At 45.2% G+C, this 22,568-nt stretch overlaps 1 protein-coding gene across 1 annotated transcript in view; it reads left to right on the top strand.

The window, feature by feature from the left end:
* Positions 1 to 22,568, top strand: part of LOC147693316 (NACHT, LRR and PYD domains-containing protein 3-like) — a 1,315,468-nt gene that overhangs the window by 1,251,965 nt on the left and 40,935 nt on the right. The window contains exon 12 of the mRNA XM_086933670.1: positions 8,007 to 8,146. Within this exon, the coding sequence (XP_086789796.1) occupies positions 8,007 to 8,100 (94 nt within the window). The 3' untranslated portion in view covers positions 8,101 to 8,146. The remainder of the gene's footprint in view (positions 1 to 8,006; positions 8,147 to 22,568) is intronic.

The raw sequence follows: 22,568 nt of genomic DNA, 5'->3' as shown, positions 1-22,568 counted from the left end.
GGTCGCCAGAAGAACCTGCTCGGGGCCCTTCCACCTGGGCTCCAAACTGCTTGCTCGTTCAAACGAACGGATCATCACATGATCCCCAGGACGAAGATCGTGGCCCTCTCCAGTAGAGTTGTCAGGGAGCGCTTCTCGAACCTGTTGATGAATGGAGAGCAAATCATTTGTTAATCGTGCCAAATAATCATTCATCATAACACAAGGCACATCATGTATTAATCGCGGCTTGGGCACTCCCCAGATATTCATGGGGTGGCCAAACACCACCTCGTAGGGTGTAAGGCCAGTTCGTGAATGGGGCACTGATCTAAGAGACAGTAGTGCTAGCGGCAGCGCATCTGGCCACTTCAATGATGTAGACGCCACGATTTTGGCCAGCTTAAGCTTCAACGTGGCATTGTACCGCTCGACCAAACCTGCTGACTGAGGGTGGAATACGGCGTGTAACTTTTGCTGAATCCCTAACCCCTTCAGTACATATTCCACAATCTTTCCGACAAAATGGGGCCCATTATCGCTCCACAAAAATTTGCAAACTCCAAAGCGAGGAAAGAATTCCTTAAGCAACACCTTAGCTGTTGTCAAAGCCGTATTGTCTTTCGTGGGGTAGGCCTCAACCCATTTGCTAAAGGCGCACACCACCACTAAGACGTACTTCAGGTTATTGCAGCGCTCGAGTTGGATGTAATCCATTTGAAGCACTTCAAACGGTGCAGAAGGTGGAACGAACCCTCCTTTCGGAGTATAGGCCCCCTTTCCAGGATTGTGTTGCAAACATACCAGGCAGGTCTGCACTACTCTCTTTGCAGTGTTCGCAATCTCGGGATGTTCCCAAACTCGTGTTAAAAGCCGAGTGATTGCAAGAGCTCCGACATGAGCCAGTCCATGTGTCATCTGGACCATCGCCTGTAAGTAAGCCGCAGGCAATTTCCAATTCTCCATGTCTTTGCTTCTCCAACATCCCTCGTCATCTAGTACCCCATCTGCTGCCCAAGCCGCAAGCTCAGATTCTGTAGCTGAATTTTGAATATCCCGTATCTCTGCTCTAGCATCACTCCATCGTTCAGCTTGCGATTGTACCACATACATGGGGGAGCTAGTTCGGGACATAGCCGTTTGCCTTGCTATGCTGTCTGCAAAGGCATTTCCTTGGCCCACCTTATCCGTAATTTTCTTGTGGGCACTGCACTTCACTATCGCTACTTTTTTAGGGCCAAGCAACGCATTGAGGAGGTCACGCACTAACTCTCCGTGCATAATGTGCTCCCCGTGTGACGTCAGAAACCCGCGTTCCTTCCAAAGAAGCCCGAAGTCATGGGCCACTCCAAAGGCATACCGGCTGTCTGTGTATATGTTCACACATAGGCCAGCACTCAATTTGCAGGCTCTTGTTAAAGCTATCAGCTCTGCTGCCTGAGCCGATTTTTGTGGTATCCTAGCTGTTTCTACCACCGTTTTAAGAGTCGTGATCGCATATGCTGCGGAAGTCGTACCATCTGGCAGCCGTACACACGATCCATCAACCCACAGTTCCCCATCCACATCAGGAAGTGGCACATCCTGTAGGTCAACACGACCCTTTGTCTGTTCCTCAGTCAGGAAAACACAGTCATGATGTTTGTCTTCCTGACCCTCCTCGGCCGGATAAGGCAACAAGGTGGCAGGGTTCAAAGTAGCGCATCTTTTTAACGTTATGTGTGGCGCTAAGAGTGTCAGCTCATATCCTGTAAGTCGTGCACTCGTGAGATATTGGGTCTTAGTTTGGTTTAGCAGGGCATCTACTGCGTGGGGGACTAGCACCAGCAATTTGTGTGATAACACTATCCCCTCACTCTGTCGTATGGCTACTGCTGTTGCCGCTACTGCTCGAAAACACCCCGGCAGCCCTCGTGCTACAGGGTCCAAAATGGCAGAGAAGTATGCACATGGTCTCTGCTTATCCCCGTGTAACTGCACTAATACTGACAATGCACACCCATCATTCTCATGTACATATAATGTGAAAAGTTTTGTGTAGTCTGGTGTTCCCAATACGGGTGCGGAACAAAGGGCCTGCCTCAACTGTTCAAAAGCTTTCTGACATTCATCTGTCCACTCAAGAGGCATTGGTGTGGTCTTAGACAATAATGCTAGCAAAGGTTTTATGATATGTGAGAAACCCATGATCCATTGTCTACAAAAGGATGTCAACCCTATAAAGGCACGCACATCTCTCTGCGTGCGGGGGACTGGTGTAGCTAAAATCGCTTAAATTCGATCAGATGTTAATGCCCGCCCCTCCTTAGACAACAGATGACCAAGGTAGGTCACCTGGGGTCTACAGTATTGAAGCTTTTTCTTGGAAACCTTGTGATTGTGTTGTGCCAAAAAGGAAAGTAACGCAAGTGTACTCTGCTCGCATTGTGCATAGGAGTCGGCGGCAAGCAAAAGGTCATCCACGTACTGGATGAGCGCAACGCCAGACTGCAATTCGAAGGAATCTAGTTGTCGTTTCAAAGCCTGGCTATAAATGCTAGGACTCTCAGTATATCCTTGAGGAACTCTACAAAATCTATATGATTTATTATTGAGCGTAAAACCAAACAGATATCTACTATCTGGATGAACAGGGATAGAAAAGAACGCATTCTTTAGGTCGATAACAGTAAAAGTGGTGGCCGTCGGGGGAACCAATGTAAGCAAGGTCGTAATATCGGACACCACTGGATATTGGGGAATAACAATTTTGTTGACTTCACGCAAATCGATAATAAATCGATAGATCTTTCCATCTGAATCTCTTTTTAGAATCGGTAGAATAGGGCTATTACAAACATTATAAGGGACCTCCTCCACCACCCCTGCAGAAATCAAGTCCTGAACAATATGTGTCAGTGCAATTTCACCTTCCTTCGAGATCTTATACTGTGGCACTCGTGGTAGAGGGGCCCCCTCCCTAACAGTAATGCGTATTGGTGGAATGCGCATCTCTCCCACATCGGTATCTGATGTCGCCCACAACGTGTGCGGCAGGGAGGCCAAAGCAGGGATATCTAAAATAGCATAAAATCTGTCGGGCTCAATGCAATCATCGGGGTCAGGGTAGTTGTCATTCAAGATAACCCGCACTCCCTCTGGGGCGCAGCGTATTGTTGCCCGGAAATATTTAAGCAAGTCAATGCCCAGGATATTGTCTGGGGTATGGGGCGATAACAAAAATTGGCCAAAACTAAAATATTTGTCAATGCATAGTGCAAGGGGCTTGGACTATGGGCTGGGGGAGGGTGTACCATCAAACCCTACACACGTAATCATTTCGCCAGACAGGGGAGCCCTCGGAACCAAGTTTTTCGACAGAGCGCTACGAGTAGCTCCTGTGTCGACTAGAAATTGATCAGTAGAACCCAAAATACCCGCTGTTACATATGGACCTTGCTGATCTACCGGCACTTCAACTGATTCCTTACCCCATCCTACGCAGTCCTATGCATGCACATAATCCTGGTGTTCCACATTCTCTCCTTCCGAAATCTGATATTGATTCCGTCTATCAAACGTGTTTCGTTCGCCCTGGCCACGGCCCTTCTCCTCAACCTGTCTACGATCATCTCCGCCACCTCTCGCTCCAGTGTAACCTCCTCTTGACCTTCCACTGCCTCGACCACGCTGACTACGCTGTTCACGAAGTACCGGACAATCTTCGGCCCAATGCCCAAACTCCTTACAATAAGCACACTGATCCTCCGCAATGTCCGTACGACCATACGACGCATGTCCTCCACCTCGTCTACCTCTATCATTCCCTCTACTCTGTGTTCCCCGAACCTGTGCCAACATCACCTTCGTTTTCAATTCCTTCGTCTTTTTCTCTACACTTTCTTTAGCTTCCACCTCCTGCCGCTCATAATACTGAGCCATAGTTAACAAAGACGCAGGGGTCGCCGTGGCCCAGGAACTTTCGCTCGATTTCAATCGCTTAGCAATCTCCGGTAGGAGATTAGCCACATACTTATCCACAAACAGATGCCGATCCGTATCGTCTGTTAAAGATTGCCCACTGTAGTCATGAAATGCCTCCTCAAAGCGTGTAAAGAAATCAGAGACCGTTTCATCGGGTTTCTGCTTGCACGACGTTAACATGGTCCAATCAATCTTTTTGGCGGGAACAAGCGTTTTTAATTTACGCAAAATAGCAGCCGGGAGTTCTAGGATTAGCTGACAGGGCTTGCATGCTGGTGCCCTATCTAAATCTGCATCACTTATCTCTTTCCATGTCCCTCCCAATATTGCATCATCATTATTTTTACGGATCTGCCGCCACATATCAGGTGGCAATATCAGCCCGAAAAATAAATCTATATCCACAAGAGTCATCACACAAGACGATATAGCCCCCTCCACCCCCTCATAAAATGCCGCTGGGTTCTTTCGGAGATCAGGTAAAGAATTTTTCAGTGCCATGACATCTGCCCTATTCCATGGCGTATATACCCAATTATACACAAAATACCCTTTCGCATCCTTCGATAATTTATCATCATCCGTACCGTCCCCTTTTGGTGGAACATACAAAGGTGCGGCTTCACGCATAGGCATAACATGCAACGCAGAGCTCTTATCTGAACCACGGAGAGAACACTCCTTAACCGCCCCGTCGTTTCCCGGCTCGGACTCCTTTTGCCTCCGTTTCCGTTCCTGTCGCAAATAGGTTGTTTCATCCCGCAGCGCGATCAAATGCTTGAACAGGTCATCAACATCTGTAAGATCAAAATCACCTTTAGCTAAATTCTCACGATACACCGACAAAACTTTAGGCTTTAACGTATCAGAAAGTTCACGATATGCACTTACAACTTCATCCGCTAAACTGGACAAAAAATACATTAATTCAAGATCCGACCACCCCTTTTTCTCTGTTACCAACTGTTCCTGAGTAACACAATGCTTATTCACTTTACGAGCCCAACTGCGCAAATGAGCGGACCTCTCCGCAGTAAACCTGAGAGCCGATACCCCTTTCTGGCCCACTTGACCCTGCCCGTCGTCCTCGGGATCCGCAGCCGGAGCCGTCGGTGAAACATACGGAGGCGGTGACCGATCTAACAAAGAAAAATCATCAATTTCATTATTAAGGACAGGGTAAAGTGGTCGGCGAATAGGAAACTGACCAGTCATTTGCAATTTACGTTCCCGTTCCTCCCTTTCTTTCTTCTCCTGAGCCTCCTTTTCCTCAAGCTGTAAAGCCTTATCCCGAGCAGCCTTGCGCTGCTCTTTGTCCGCCAAGGCAACCTCACGCTTCATTCGCTCACGCGCCGCTTTCTCCCACATTCGTACGCAGTCAAACATGTTTTGTCTAGACCTACGTTGAAACATACATTGCTCCACAAATTGAATTTTACTCAAATCGTATGACCCGTGTAGGGGCCATTGCAATTCAGGATCGGCCTTGGTGTACTTATGCCATAATTTACTGTACATAATAGGTGGAAGGCCGAATTTAATATACATTTCCCTATTTGGTGTTCCCTCTGGGGGAGCCGGCTGTGATTCCGCTAACCTAATTGAGGCATCATCTCCTAAACAACACATTCCCCGGAGTGTGCTGAAAACAGGCATGTTCAAAAGAGTATCACGAAAGCGTGACACCAGACCAAATGGCACTTACAGTTCTTCACACGATTGTGCCGCTCAAAGGAAAAAACAAAGTTAGAGAAACATCTCTACATGCCTGCCTATGTGAAGTGCACTACACATATAAGTTCAAAGATCACAAATTCAAAATGTTAGCTAACTCAAGTCAAAGTTCACAGAGCTCGGCAAGCGTCCGAAGACTACCTCACCGATCACAAAGCACAGATTTCCAGTAAGCGTCCGAAGACTACCTTACCGAACACAAATCCCAGTACTTCAGTAAGCGTCCGAAGACTACCTTACCGAACACAAAGCTTACCAATTCTCAAAAGTCCAGATTCCAACTGCCAAGGTCTTGTAAGCCAAATCAGCCAAACGGCGCTTTCTCAGTGAAGCGGACACTCGAAAACTCAGTCGGAGACCGGCGCCACCTGGAAGGTCAGATCGGAAGGAAAGGAAAAGACACCGTGGCAGCCAAGACTCGGGTCACTCGTGGCAGTGCGCGTCCATGTCGAGTTTCCAAGCCTTCGTCACGACCTCTCCTTCGGACATCCGAGTCGCCGATGAGTCCCTTCGTGGTCGCCAATTGAAGTATTTCGGGGTTCCCAAGGCCTACACGCTCCAGAGATTACCCACTTACACACAAGAACTGTTGGCACGGAAGCTGTAAAAGGCAAATAACAAGTTTATTAAGACCCCATGGGGTGGTGGTACACTCAAACAGCACCCTTCGGTAATGCAAGAGGTATCACACCGAACATTGGTGTGACCCCGTTTATATACAGTTTAGGAGCAATAAAAGATAGGCGGCACAAGTTAAGACACAGTTTCGAGACATATATGGTCATGTTTTGGAATACTGCCAGTTCATTGGAGGGGGCACAACTCCGCTGGTCAGTTTGGTGCACATTCCTGAAGGTTTATGGTCAGTGGGAACTGCGCATGTGTGGCTTGACCAGTACTAAAAATAGCCTGTTGCTGGGCAGACAAGAGCGGCCAGCAGAACGGACAACGGACTAAAGGGCACGTCGGCCACGAGGCCGCTCATGAGCTAAGATGGCCGCCACAGTATTCAAAATGGCGTTTATCGCATACAGTCAAGTTAAGGAGGACAACGTGTAGGTTCAGCTAATCGCTAACACGGACGGGCCAATTACGACAGCGTGCCTTTTATTGTCTCAGTGGGTGTGTGCTGTGTAGTCACTTAACACCTGAGCTTTCGGGTGCCTACCTGCTCGTGCCAGGCTACCCCCGGGGAACTGCGACCCCAGTTCCTACAGTCTGCAAGACAAAATGTGTTTATGTCTGTGTCACAGAATGCGTATAGGTCTGTGAGAAAGAATGAGGGTAGGCCTGTGAGACAGAATGTGTGTAGGTCTGTGAGACAGAATGTGGGTAGGTTTGTGAGACAGAATGTGGTTAGGTCTATGAGACACATTGTGTGTTGGCCTATGAGGCAGATTGCGGTAGGTCTGTGAGACAGAATGTATGTAGGTCTGTGAGACAGAATGTGGGTAGGTCTGTGAGACAGAATGTATGTAGGTCTGTGAGACAGAATGTTTGTAGGTCTGTGAGACAGAATGTGGGTAGGTCTCTGTATCAGAATGTGGGTAGGTCCGTGTCACAGAATGTGGGTAGGTCTCTGTCACAGAATATGGGTAGGTCTGTGAGACAGGATGTGGGTAGGTCTGTGTCGCAGAAAGTGGGTAGGTCTCTGTTGCAGAATGTGGGTAGGTCTCTGAGACAGAACGTGGGTAGGTCTGTATTGCAGAATGTGGGTTGGTCTGTATCACAGAATGTGGGTAGGTCTCTGTCACAGAATGTGAGTAGGTCTGTATTGCAGAATGTGGGTAGGTCTCTGTCGCAGAATGTGGGTAGGTCTGTGTCGCAGAATGTGGGTAGGTCTGTGAGACAATGTGGGTGGCTCTATATTGCAGAATGTGGGTAGGTCTCTGTCGAAGAATGTGGGTTTGTCTGTAAGACAGAATGTGGGTAGGTCTGTGTAGCAGAAGGTTGGTAGGTCTCTTACACAGAATGTGGGTAGGTCTGTGAGACAGGATGTGTGATCCCAAGCGACGCCTTTATTGCACTGTCTCTCCTATTATTTAATCATAACATCTAAGAGCGCCTTGAAGTACATCAGCTCTGGGTGTGCACTGCACAAAGGGTCCTGCATGTGGTTTAATAGGCTCTGGTGCTGCTGCAGTCATGGGTTTGGTTGGTCAGTACGTCCTAGGTGGAGTCTGTACATAACACACAGACATAGGTGCTCCTCTGCAGGGCGTGTGTGACCAGAGGAGGATCTTCCAGAGGAACAAACTTTGTGTTTTTAATGAAATCCCCATGGGTGAGTTACCCTGGCTCTGACTGATGCCCCTGTTTTTCCTCTACAGTCTGTGTGGTTTGTACCTCTCAAGTGAGTGCTCTGCAGACCTCGGTGAAGCTCTTCTGGAGAAGCTGTCACAGGGAGAACTCAAACTCTCCTGATATTACAAATATTCATTGACTGACACCTCTGCAACTGAACTCCAAGGTGAGATTTGTGTGTCTGTCCTGGAAAGGGTTTCTTATTAGTTTACTGACAGTTTACTATAGACCCAGAGACAATTCAAGAACAATAAAGGAATTCATAAAATACAGGTAAATGGCATTCCTATGTTCAACTCACCTCTCAAAATAAATCTTTTGAAAAATATATAAAATTACATAGATTGTGAGTAGCTTGTGTTCCAAACTTTAGACTTTGTCCTTAGAAAGGAGTCCGTCAATAGAGAGGAGTCTGGCCATAGAGAGTAGTATGTCCTTAGATTGAAGTCTGTCCTTGGAGAAGAGTCTGTCCACAGAGAGAGGTCTGTTTATAGAGACGAGTCAGTCTGTCCATAGAGAGTGGCCTGTCCATTGTGAGGGGTCTGTTCACAGAGAACAGTCTGTTCATAGAAAAAGTATGTTGATGGAGAGTCTGTGCTAGAGAGGATTCTGTTGATAGAAGGGAGTCTGTCTGTGGAGAGGAATCTGTCCACAGAGATGAGTCTGTCCACGGAGAGGAGTCGGTCTGTCCATAGAGCGGAATCTGTCCATAGAGAGGAGTCTGTCCGTAGAGAGGTGTCTGTCCATAGGCATGATTCAGTCTGTTAGTTTAGAGGAGTCTCTCTGCGGAGAGTCATCTGTCCGCAGAGAGGGGTCTGACCGCGGAGAGGGGTCTGTTCATAGAGAGGAGGGTGTACATAGAGAGGAATCTGTGCTAGAGAGGAGAGAGTCCATAAAGAGGGGTCTGTTCACAGAAAGGAGTCTGTACATTGTATAATGTATCCAGCAAAATTTACGCTGTGAATCCAGAGTTCTGTAATCTTCGGTATACACCTTACATGCTTTCTTAACTCCTACAATATCTGTTTTGGAGATAAGCTCTGGCAAATTAAAAAAATGTAATAAGCCGAAATTATTCAACGAAATTTTTATGCAACTATGCCAGGGTATACGCAGACTATAGTTGAAGCAATCTTTATTTATTATTTATTTATTTATTTAGTAGTTTGTAGAGCGCTCAGCTACCTCCAAGGGAGGTGTCCCGGCGCTGAAGACATTATCTCCAAAGGGTCAGAAGGAAGAGGTAAGGGGTAGGTGGAAATTAGATGAGGGAAAAAAGCCAGGTCTTGAGTTTTTTTTCAGAATACCGGCTCTGATGTCAGAAATCTCAGCTCTGTAGGAAGCTGGTTCCACAGTTTGGAGGTGGCCACTGCGAGGGCTCTTCCTCCCATGCGTGCTAGGCGAAAACGGGGGCAGATCATAAGGCGAAGATGGTTGGATCTGAGGTTTCGGGGAGCTTGTGAGAGCTTCATTCTGCGACGTAGGTAGATAGGTCCTTTATCATTAAGAGCTCTAAAAGCCAAAGTTAAGATTTTAAATTGGATGCGCAGTCTCACTGGGAGCCAGTGAAGATTGATCAGATGGGGTGAAATGGAATGACGGTATGGGATGTTGCAGATCAGCCTGGCCGCTGCATTTTGGACTCTCTGTAGTTGGTTTATGAGGTATGCCGGAGCACCTGCATACAGACTGTTTGCGTAGTCCAAATGAGCGGTGATGAGGGCATGGACTACTGTTTTACGAGAGTCCAGAGGCAGGTATGGGATGATTTCTTTTATCATGCGAAGCTTTCCAAAGCATGACGAGGTGACTTTATTAATTTGAGTCTTGTAGGAGAGGGCAGTATCAAATTGGAAGCCAAGGTTATGGGCAGCCTGGACTGGTTCCGGGGGAGGGTTGAGTTCAGTTGGCCACCAGAGAGTGGAAGGTATGGGAGATTTCTGATTGAAAAATAGGACCTCAGTCTTGTCTGTGTTAAGCTTTAAGTTATTAGCAGACATCCAGGAAGCGATGTTTGTCATGCAATGGCGAAAGTTGTGGAATGATATATCGGAGTGGTCTTTGAAGGAGAACACAAGTTGGGTGTGGTCAGCGTAAAAGGTTACTTTGACGCCCCAAGATTCAACCACTTTTGCTAGTGGTTTTAGGTACACATTGAAGAGGAGCACTTGTGGAAGCAGAACCTTGCGGAATGCCCCAGACCAATGGTTTCTTGGAGGAAAGAAAGGGACCCAGCGTCACCTGTTGGAATCTGTTCGTAAGGAACGATTTGACCCAAGTAAGGGGAGTTCCGCTGACACCTACCTCTTGCAGGCGAGCAAGCAGAGTGTCATGGGAGATGGTGTTGAATGCGGCGGATAGGTCGAGGAGGACCAGCATGGCCTCCTCTCCCCTATCTGTGCATTCTCAAATCGACTTGGAAACCTCGAGCAGAGCTGACTCTGTACTAAAGTCCGGTCTGAATCCAGATTGGGTGTCATGGAACATGGAGTTTGATTCCAAATAATAGGAAAGTTGCTCTTGTACCGCTTTCTCGAGCACTTTAGCGGGCTTGGGAAGGAGCGAGATTGGCCGGTAGTTACTTAGGCAGGTAGGATCCATGCCTGCTTTTTTTTGGATAGGAATAAGCAATGCATGTTTCCAAGCAGAGGGGACTACGCCTGAGAGTAAGGAGGCATTCCATATTTTGAGTAAGGGGTTGATAACTAGAGGGGCAATTTAGTTCATGGTTAGGGCTGGGTCCAATGGAGAGCCTGATTTGCATTTCAAGAATAAATTCAGTGCATGCTCTTTGGTTACATGTTGGAAAGCAGTAAATATATGCTTGCAAATGATGGTAGGGTCTTCGGTAATGTTGGTCCCGTTCTGACGAATAGTTGCCGCAATGTTGGTTATTTTACTTTCAAAGAAATCTGATAAATTTTCACATAGTGCTTGGGAAGGGGGAACTGGGGCAGATAGAGCACTGGGATTCGTAAAATCTTTAACAATGTTAAAGAGGGCTTTGGTGGAGTTTTTTGCATTGGCAATAGTTTCAGCGAAGTAGGTGCTCATGGAGTTGCGTTTGAGTTTGCGAAACTCCTTGAGGACTTGTCTGTAAAGGGCCTGGGCTTCTGGGTCATAGGTCTGCCGCCAATGTCGCTCCATCTTTTTACACCTACTTCTATGTTCCCTTAGTTCCTGAGTGAACCAGGGGGCTGAAGGTTTTTGTCTGCGGGAGGTGAGGGTTTGAAGCGGGGCAACTTTTTCAATAGCAGTCGTGAGATCATTGTTAAGTGTAAAAACCGCATTGTTAAGATCGTCAGGAAAAGGGTTTAGATTGTTATAATATTGTTGCTCAATATTTTTTGAGATTACTGCAATTCCTCCACCTGTTTTGGAGCCTTCACGGCTTAGTCCAGTAAAGTGATAGCCTGATGGTATGGCGAGAGAGATGTCTGGGTTGGAGGTGTCTTTAATCCAGGTTTCAGTTAGAAATAATACATCCCAGGATGTGGAGGAGAGAAGTAACCAAATATCACTGTCGTAGCAAGGTAAGGAGCGACAGTTCACCAATCCCATCGAGTAAATATTGGTGGGAGAGGATTGACTAGTTGCGGGATCCTGAGGGTGGGTCCCGTAAGGGCGAAGAGAAAAAGGGCATTTGTGACATTTGAATAAAAGAGGCCTAGGTGAAGGGAGGTTGCAAAGAGTAGGGGAAGTGCTGGATTTCTTACCTAGGTCTAGAAGCTGTGACCTGGTCCATGTTAATCTCTGAGTAGGATGAGGATTGATGGCATGGCTGGCCCTAGACCCGGAGCTGGCGCGGACAAGGGCAGACAGGCTTGCCTTAGGCGTGCCTTCGGCGCGCAAACGGCGTGCCCGCAGCGTCGTCCACTGCGCGTCCTGAAGATGCACATTTTTATATGTGAAAGAGGACACCAAAAGGGGGCGTGGCCTCGAAAAGGGGCGTGGCCTGCGGGTTCGCCAGAGATGGCGGCAGGGTGTGTTGTTTACTATGTGGTCCCGTTGCAGCGCTAAAATCCGCTGCACGGAGAAAGCAAGAGCGTGCTAGGGTCCCTAAACGGAGTGAGCGAAGATCAGGTAGGTTTAAAAACACCAAACAGTATTGTGACACTCAAATTTTAAAAATATTGCTGACCGTGCTCCCGGCTTTCCGCCTCAGGAGATAAGTCTCTGAATGGCGCTTGTATTCAGAGTCATTTAAATGGAATCGGCGGGGGGCGTGGCCTCGAAAAGGGGCGTGGCCTGCGGGTTCGCCGGAGATGGCGGCAGGGTGTGTTGTTTACTGTGTGGTCCCGTGGCAGCGCTAAAATCCGCTGCACGGAGAAAGCAAGAGCGTGCTAGGGCCCCTAAACGGAGTGAGCGAAGATCAGGTAGGTTTAAAAACACCAAACAGTATTGTGACATTCAAATTATAAAAATATTGCTGACTGTGCTCCCGGCTTTCCGCCTCAGGAGATAGGTCTCAGTATTAATCTATTCAATTCTAAGTCTTTTTCGGTACATATCGAGCACCATAACAGTAAGGAATGCAACCGAAAATAGTCTGAAAGAAAACCTGTCCTTATCTCCTCATGTACATGTTCTGCTGGGGCATTCTGTGGGATTCGTAACAATTTCCTTAAATATTTATTTTCCGTCGTTTGTATAGGAGTAAGAAATTTGCAACCCCAAATCTCCTCTCCACAGGTTACAGTTGGAACACCCTTAGCATTATAGAGGCATAATATAGACTTTATATTACTGTAGTCTAAACCCCTGGAGAAAGCACCAATGCTAAAGGCAATCCCATTAAAGTATGTGAGTTCAATAATGGATCCTACGACAATTTATCGTCCAACAGTGGGATTGATTTATGAAAAGAGACGCATCGCTGCGTGAAAACAGCGATGCGTCACTTTTCATTGTGCCCTCCTTGCTACACCAATGATGCGTCATATTTACAGCATGACGCATCATTGCGCAAGGAGTTACAGATACGTCAGTATTTCGGACGTATCTGTATGGTGTAAAAGTGACGCATTGCTGGAGTGTGTCACAAAAGGAACGCAACTCCAGCAATGCTTCCTTTCACATGGGGCAAGCCCCATGTGAAAGGGCCTGCGTCAGTCTTACGCCTGCTGTGAGGCAGGCGCAAGATTTTGGTGCATTTGCATCCTAGAAGTGGCGCAGTGAAATATTATGGATTTCACTGCGTCACTTTTACGACCCTTTCTTGCGTCAATACGCCCCCTTGCATACATTATACCTGGCGCAGGTATAATGTGGCGCAAGGGTTTAAAAAGTGACGCATCGACCTAGATGCGTCACTTTATAAATATGGTGCAACAAGGCACATTTTTTACGCTGCTGGTGCGTCACAAAAAGTGACGCACCAGCGGCGTAAATGTGACGCACAGCCTCATAAATGAGGCCCAGTATGCCTAAGTGGCTAAACTTGTCCACCTTGCCGTTGTAGTTGTCTTTTATTACATAAGTTTTAGTGTTGGTGCCTCTGGGTCCTATGGTCATGGTATAGGATATAGAATAATTATTTTTTAGTCCCAAATTTTCCATACAATCATAAAAACGACATAAAAAAAATAAGACCGGAATCATCAGCGTACAACAAACTGGGAACTGTTCTATGCCCTATCCTCAAGACATCTATGACATGTTTCTTCAAAAACTGGTCTAATTGATTTATGTACAAGATAAAAAGAAAAGGAGCTAAAATACAACCCTGCCAAATCTCTTCCCCTAGCTGAAAGTGCTTACAGCCAGATTCATCAAGCGAAATGCGCTCGCAAAAGGGCCAGATTCTGTGAATCTGGCCCTTTGCGAGTGCAATTTTTGCATTTGGGATTCATCATCCCAAATGCAAAAATCGCTAATAAAGAATTCGCAAATTTGCGAGGATTAGCATTTAAGGAATCTCTATTAGAGATTCCTTAAATGCTATTCATGAAACATTTAAAAATTGCGATTTCGCAATTTAGGACCGCTATTTACCACAAAGTCAAACCTCATGGTAAATAGCAAAAACTTAGAAAAATGCATTTAAATGCATTTTTCTAAGTTGCATGTTACACACACACACATGTCCTTTGGACATGTGTGTGCGCAACACCAATGTAGATTACATTTCAGGGGTGCTACAGGATGTCCTTTGGACACCCCTGGCACCCTTGAAATCGCATCCTTATTTGCGATTAGCAATTTGCTAATCGCAAATAAGGAATGTGTAGGAATCGCAATTTATTTAGCGATTCCTACATGAATCCCGTTTTGCAAGTCCTTAATAGCGATTCCTTAATAATCGCTATTAAGGACTCGCAAAACGGGACTATTATGAATCTAGCTGTTAGTGCATTCCCCTGATGGACCATATCTTACTGATGCTTCAAGCCCCGTGTGTAAATTGTGCAAAACACCACTAGGGCCTCCTCCACCTCCAGGTCCCTCAGTACAGCCCACAGCTTAAATCTCACCACTGTGTCAAAGGCTGTGCTGAGGTCCACGAAGGCTAAATGTACACTGTCTTTTTATCCACAGTGTATTTATTAACTTAAAGGTATAAATTCAAATTCTGTTCTATCGTGCCTCGTCCCAACCTGAACCATATTGAATTTCTGATAAGATATTGTTATTCTTAACCCAATCTGTTACATGCGTCAACAGTACCCTACCCAACACTTTTACTTCCGCATCTATCAAAGAAATCGGTTGGTAGCATGCTGGATCAGCACAGTTCTATTTTTTTTAAAAATGAGTACTATGACCCGATTGCTTCCAGGAAAAGGGGATGTGACCATGTTCTGCTACATTCTGATGTTGGGTGAGCAATGGGGCACACAAATCTATACATGATTTAAAAAGGTCGCCTGGGCCCGGCGCCTTCACCGCTGACAATTCCATTATACTTTCCCTCACCTCTTCTATTTCAAAATAAACATTAGTTCCTTTGGCAGGACAGGCAGTATTAATATAATCACTGTCTCCTGCATATATGCGGCCAAAATGCCCTTCCCATTTCTGTGCAGGTATAGCACTTCAGTCTGGTACTGTGTCTTATTGAAAAGTGGCTCTCCAGAAGTGTGCACTATTCCTTGTATCACAGGCCTACTTAAGCTTGCCCCAGGCTTCCCTCTTCAGGGCGCTTAATCTGCTCCTGCGATCTAATGCGTACGCCATTCTAGCCGCTTTAACAGCGCATATCTAACTAGGTTTTGTCTTAAGGGCTAAGTTTAGATCTTGATGGGCCATTAAACAGTTCTTATGGAACACCTTAGGTCCTGGGATAATTGTCTTGATGTTATGTCTGGTCAAAGGTTGCTGGGTCTCATTGCAGATAATTAAAAAAAAAAGAGTCTAAAATGGCCTGATCATGCGCGTCAATGTTCAGAGACACTTCAAATTCACGGCTGCACTTCTGGACAAAATTCCTTAGGAAGTCCTCCGGGATGACTTTCCCTCAACTAATATGCCTCCCTTTAGCTTTAAGTGTTAGCCACTCTTTATAAATTGATAGGAGTCCTAGCTACAGGGTTGTGGTCACTAAAACTACTCCATACTATTTTAAAATCAACCAAAAAGTGAAGCAGACATGCAGATAACAAAATATAAATAATAGTAGTGTTATTGCTTCTTCCATTGAAGGTTGGGATGGCCATGAGTGAGTCAAACTCTTCTTTTGTTAAAAGATTAATAAGATTTAGTTCTGATATTTGGACGTCCTTCCTATGGGCAGCAGAGATGCGCTTGAGGGACATCTCTGCTGCCTATAGGAAGGACCACGGGATTTAAAGGGGGTAATCCTACTGTCCACTGGAAAAGCGAAGGGTGAGGAGCGAAATTCGGGGAAAGGATGCCCCCGGCCGGCGCCACGAGAGGAGCGGGTGATTCATACCGGAGGGCGCCCGCGGACCTCAGCCCCCCATGACGCCGCCCCCGGGGCCCACCAGAGCCTCCGCGGCAGCATGTCGGAACCCGCGGCCAGCGGGGGCGCCGCCGGGGCCGCTAACGCCAACAACAACAACCCGCTGCCACCCCCCCCCACCGCCGGGCATTACCTCCCGTCCAGACGCCTCTCCCCCGGGCCGGGGGCCTCTCGCTGCAGGAGGCGCCTGCCGTGGTCCATCGAAGGATGAAGGTCTGGACGGCCCCGGGCGGAAACGGAGGTGACTGTGGCACCTGCCACGGGGCGAGGAGGAGAGTCAAGCCGCTCCTGAGTACCGTGCGCTCAATTCAGTGCTACAGCGCACACACTCACCACAAATCACCCGGCACCCAACTCCTGCAGACTCCCTCCACCACCAGGTGCAAGCACTGCTCTCACAAGGGCCCCGAACCAGAGGGCTCTCTGGGTTCCTCATTGGACTCTTGACTTTGGTGACTTTTGTGCATCCAGCCATTTTTGGAGATGGTCTCCTTCCTGCCACAGACTCTCATGGACTTCTTTACCTTTGCTTTTGTCCTGGCTGCCATTTTGCTGCTGCTCTTGGCTCCTTTTCTCTGGACCCCTACCCACCATCTTGTCCATTCCCTCGTCTTTTACCCTTTTCCCTCGTTTCCCCCTTGACGATCCTCAAATCTGTCTTCCCTTTTCTGATTTGCCTTTTCTCCATACCCTTGTATCCCTCCCATCCTCCCTTGGTGCTGTGACTGCATCCCCCCTTCGACCCCACTTAATGGAACTCTGCTTTTCTGTTTTTTTTTGTTCTGTTTTTTCCCTTAAGAAAATCTACTATGTGTATATATATATATTACCTACTGGCGGTCGCCAGTAGGTATATATAGTTAGGATTTTTTTGAATAGGGATTTCTGAAAATTCTATGTTGAATAACTTTGGCGTTGATGGACAGGATTGGCTGAAATTTTCAGGAAAATGGCACATTTTGTTTTTGAGTGTCTCCTGAAAGTTTGGGGGGGGGGGTTCGTCAAGCGGGGGCCGAGAAAAAAGGGGGGTCCCAAAACGTGTTTTTAACATTGAGTTTTCCATAGGGCGGTTGGACTCACTTTTAGCTCGAACGGCTGAATGGATTTCTATGAAACTTGACAACATTGTAGAGACTGTTTGGCTTGGCTCTCCGGTGACTCTCAACATTCTAAACAGTCCGGAGCGGCCGCCATCTTGTCTCTCGGTAGGATCGAGAGACAAGAGGTGGAAATAAACGAAGGGGGAAATGAATGAAAGGGGCAAGGTAGACCCCTCCTGACCCCCTAGGATTGATGTGGGGGCTAATAAAGGGCCCCACGGGGCAAAAAAATAAAATCATTTTTTTTTTCAATTTTTCGCGGTGGAAGCGCTACCCGGTACGCGAACTGGGTAGCTCACCGGTAGCGTAACGGGAGTCCGCCCCCTAGGATTGATGTGGGGGCTAATAAAGGGCCCCACGGGGCAAAAAAATAAAATCATTTTTTTTTCAATTTTTCGCGGTGGAAGCGCTACCCGGTACGCGAACTGGGTAGCTCACCGGTAGCGTAACAGGAGTCCGCCATCTTGTGTTTCGGACGAATTTAGTCACAAGATGGAGGATAAACAATGTTGGGAATGGGTATAAGGGGGCACAGGAGACATATCCAGACCCCCTAGGCTTTCTGAGGGTGGCTGAGGAGGCCCATATATGTAAAAAAAAAAAACATTTCGCACGGTTAGCGCCCGGTCCGCGCACCCGGTAGCGGTCCGGAAAGCGTAACAAGGGGAAAACCAAGGGAAATAGTAAAATAATATTTTAGAGTGCTTTGAGGTAGGGTAGCTCTGAATAGAGCTGTTGTGTTGTGTGGGTGATGTAAGTACCAACATGTAGGTACCAATGAAGAGTCTAAAATTCAATGTACACCGTCTCCTCTGTAGATATTTTGTATTTTCTAATATGGGTTATTTAAATGTAAATGTGTGGAAAAGCACGTCATGCTTTAAAGCAATTGTATTTTTGAACTGATTGTTCTTTCCTCTTAGTCCTCCTCTTTGTTTTTTTTTCCCACACTCTTCTTCAGCATGATAGTTGATAAATTTGTTCCCTCAAAAAATGTATATACATAAAAAAATTATATTAAATACATATAAAATATATTTTTCCTTTAAAAGAAGAATACATTTTACAGCTTTTTTTATTTGCTATTAAAAAACCATTGAAATTCACTGAAAAAACCATAGGTTATAGACCATATATAGTTAGGAATTAGCATTTACAAAACCTTGAAAATTCACTGAAAAAACCATAGGTTATAGACCATATATAGTTAGGAATTAGCATTTACAAAACCTTATTTTACTCACACAAAACCATTGAAATTCGCATGTATAGTTAGTTGCACTAACTATATATCGCGCACCCGCAATCCACTGCTGATCATGTCACATATTACATCATTCATGACATGGTCAGTGACATCACTGATGACATCACTGATGACAACATCCAGTGACTGTATGTTTCTGTAAAGTTAAAATATGTCTTACATATTGAAGAATGAGTGGATGTATAAGTGTCTGGATGAAGAATTTAGTAGGTGCATGACTGACTGTATGAGTGAGTGATTAAATGTGTCTCACTGAGTGCATGGGTTAGTGACTAAACTGTCTTAATTTGTGCATCATTATGTCTGTTGTTCTGTAAACTGCTGCATGTGTTTATCAGTAGCTATATGAGTAACTGTATGGGTTATTGATTGGTTGCCCAAGTATTTGTATGGGAGACTGAGTGTGTGTGTGGGTGGCTGGGAGGTGTAGGACTCTGTGCATAGATGTGTGAGCAGTTGATTCACTAGATGTATGGGTTCAAAAGTGTATGTGGAAACAGCTGTATGGGCGGTTGACTGTGTGCATGAGTGTATTGGTGAGTGAATGGATATCTCAGTGCTACATGTCAAAGTAAGTACATATGTAAAACACAGTACATGTGAGAGTTGACATATATAAATAACTCTGCATAAGAGCCAGTGAATGTGTTAGTGGCTGTATGGATCATTGTGAACTTGTATCAGGGATTGTATAAGAGAGTAAATATGTGTTAGTATATGTTTGAATAAGTAAGGTGTGTATAACTGTATAGTTGAGGAAATGGAGGTGTGATTGATTCTTTGCATGACTGACTAGGTGTGTGAGTAACTCCATGGATGAGTGACAGTCTGTGAGTGTCTGTTTACACTGAGTGTATCTAAGGTTATATTAGAGTCCGAAGAGGTTCATCGTATTATCACATGAATGATGTCGTCAGTGATGTGATCAGTAATGTCATTTGAGATGTGATCAGTGATGTCATTTGAGATGTTATCAGTGATGCCATCAGTGATGTCATTTGGATGTCATCAGTGATGTCATCAGTGATGTCATTTGAGATGTCATCAGTGATGTCATTAGTGATGTCATTTGAGATGTCATCAGTGATGTCATCAGTGATGTCACTGACCATGTCATGAATGATGTAATATGTGACATGATCAGCAGTGGATTGCGGGTGCGCGATATATAGTTAGTGCAACTAACTATATATGCGAATTTCAATGGTTTTGTGTGAGTAAAATAAGGTTTTGTAAATGCTAATTCCTAACTATATATGGACTATAACCTATGGTTTTTTCAGTGAAGTTTCAAGGTTTTGTAAATGCTAATTCCTAACTATATATGGTCTATAACCTATGGTTTTTTCAGTGAATATATATATATATATATATATATTACCTACTGGCGATAGCCAGTAGGTATATATAGTTAGGATTTTTTTCCTATGGGACTTTTGAAAATTCTATGTCTAATAACTTTGGCGTTTGTGGACGGAATCGGCTGAAATTTTCAGGAAAATGGCACATTTTGTTTCTGAGCAGCTCCTGAAAATTTGGGGGGGGTTTGTCAAGGGGGGGCCGAGAAAAAAGGGGGGTCCCAAAACGCGTTTTTCCCATGTTAATTTCCATAGGGCGGTTGGACTCACTTTTAGCCCGAACGGCTGAATGGATTTCCACGAAACTTGGCAAAATTGTAGGGACTGTTAGCCCGATGTGCCTTTGCTAGGTCTCAATATATGTGCTTCAGTGGATTTTGAGAAATTAACGTTTAAATCAAGATATATATCTGTAACAGCGCTCCGGGCAGCTATCCGGTTAGCGAACTTTTCGCGTATCGGAACTTTGCAAAGCGAAGCTGATTGGCTCTCCGGTGTCTGTCAACATTCTAAACAGTCCGGTGCGGCCGCCATCTTGTCTCTCGGTAGGATCGAGAGACAAGAGGAGGCCAAAACAAAGGGGGAAATGAAGGAAAGGGGGCAAGGTAGACCCCTCCTGACCCCCTAGGATTGATGAGGGGGATATTATAGAGCCACGCTGGGCCCAAAAAAAAAAAAAAAAAAATCCGATTTTTTCGCCGTAGAGACGCGTCTTGGTAAGCGAACCGGGCAGCTAACTGGGCAGCTAACCGGGAAGCTAACCGGCAGTGTAACGGGAGTCTGAGGAGTAGCTGATTGGCTGTCAACATTGTAAACAGTCCGGAGCGGCCGCCATCTTGTCTCTCGGTAGGATCAAGAGACAAGAGGAGACCAAAACAAAGGGGGAAATGAAGGAAAGAGGGCAAGGTAGACCCCTTCTGACCCCATAGGATTGATGAGGGGGATATTATAAAACCACGCGGGGCCCAAAAAAAAAAAATCCTGAGGAGTAGCTGATTGGCTGTCAACATTGTAAACAGTCCAGAGCGGCCGCCATCTTGTCTCTCGGTAGGATCGAGAGACAAGAGGTGGAAAAAAAAAGGTGTAAATGGGGGCAGACCCCTCCTGAACCCCTAGGATTGATGAGGGGGCTATTAAAGTTCCCTGCGGGGCAAAAGAAAAAAAAATTGCGATTTTTCGCGGTAAAGGTGCTTCCTTGTACGTTAACCGGGCAGCTAACCGGCAGCGTAACGGGAGTCCGACATATTGTGTTTTTTGAACGTTTGTGATATGTGCACGTGTGGATTTTGTCTAATTAAGGTTAAAAAAATATATATATATCTTTAAGCGTGTTCTGGCGCGCTTACGTTTTGGGTTTGGTTTGCGCTGCAGAGACGATACGTCACGGTTATGCGATGCATCATGAGGCGTCTCACGGGCTACGTGATACGTCACTTAATAAAGAATATATTTTACAGCTATAGATATTAGCTTTTAAAAAACCAATGAAATTCACAGAAAAAACCATAGGTTATAGACCATATATAGTTAGGAATTTGCATTTACAAAACCTTGAAAATTCACTGAAAAAACCATAGGTTATAGACCATATATAGTTAGGGATTAGCATTTAAAAAACCTTATTTTATTTGCACAAAACCATTGAAATTCCAAATATAGTTAGTTGCACTAACTATATATCGCGGACCCGCAATCCACTGCTAATGATGTCACATATTACATCATTCATGACATGGTCAGTGACATCACTGATGACATCACTGATGACATCTCAAATGACATCACTGATGACATCACTGATGACATCTCAAATGACATCACTGATGACATCACTGACATCTCATTTGACATTACTGATTACATCACTGATGATATCATTTATGTGATAATACATCTTCAGACTCTAATATAACCTTAGATACACTCAGTGTAAACAGGCACTCACAGACTGTCACACATCCATGGAGTTACTCACACACCTAGTCAGTCATGCAAAGAATCAATCACATCTCCATTTCCTCAACTATACAGTTATACACACCTTACTTATTCAAACATATAGTAACACATATTTACTCTCTAATACAATCCTTGATACAAGTTCACAATGATTCATACAGCCACTCACACATTCACTGGCTCTTATGTTCAGTTATTTATATATGTCAACTCTCACATGGAGTGTGTTTTACATATGTACTTACTTTGACATGTAGCACTAAGATATCCATTCACTCACCAATATACTCATGCACACAGTCAACTGTCCATACAGCTGTTTCTACATGCACTTTTGAACCCATACACCTAGGGAATCAACTGCTCACACATCTATGCACAGAGTTATACACCTCCCAGCCACCCACACACATACTCAGTCTCCCATACAAATACTTGGGCAACCATTCAATAACCCATATAGTTACTGATATAGCTACTGATTTAAACATGCAGCAGTTTACAGAACAACATAAATAATGATTGCCAAATTAAGACACTTTAATCACTAACCCATACACTCAGTGAGACACATTTAATCATTCTCTCATACAGTCAGTCATGCACCTACTAAATCCTTCATCCAGACACTTATACATCCACTCATTCTTCAATATGTAAGACATATTTTAACTTTACAGAAACATACAGTCACTGGGTGTTGTCATCAGTGATGTCATCAGTGATGTCATCAGTGATGTCATTTGAGATGTCATCAGTGATGTCATCAGTGATGTCACTGACCATGTCATGAATGATGTAATATGTGACATCATTAGCAGTGGATTGCGGGTCCGCGATATATAGTTAGTGCAACTAACTATATATGGAATTTCAATGGTTTTGTGCAAATAAAATAAGGTTTTTTAAATGCTAATCCCTAACTATATATGGTCTATAACCTATGGTTTTTTCAGTGAATTTTCAAGGTTTTGTAAATGCAA

Source organism: Lissotriton vulgaris, chromosome 8 (assembly GCF_964263255.1).
Source record: "Lissotriton vulgaris chromosome 8, aLisVul1.2, whole genome shotgun sequence".
Classification (NCBI taxonomy): domain Eukaryota; kingdom Metazoa; phylum Chordata; class Amphibia; order Caudata; family Salamandridae; genus Lissotriton; species Lissotriton vulgaris.
This window is presented reverse-complemented; position numbering and strand designations above follow the sequence as displayed.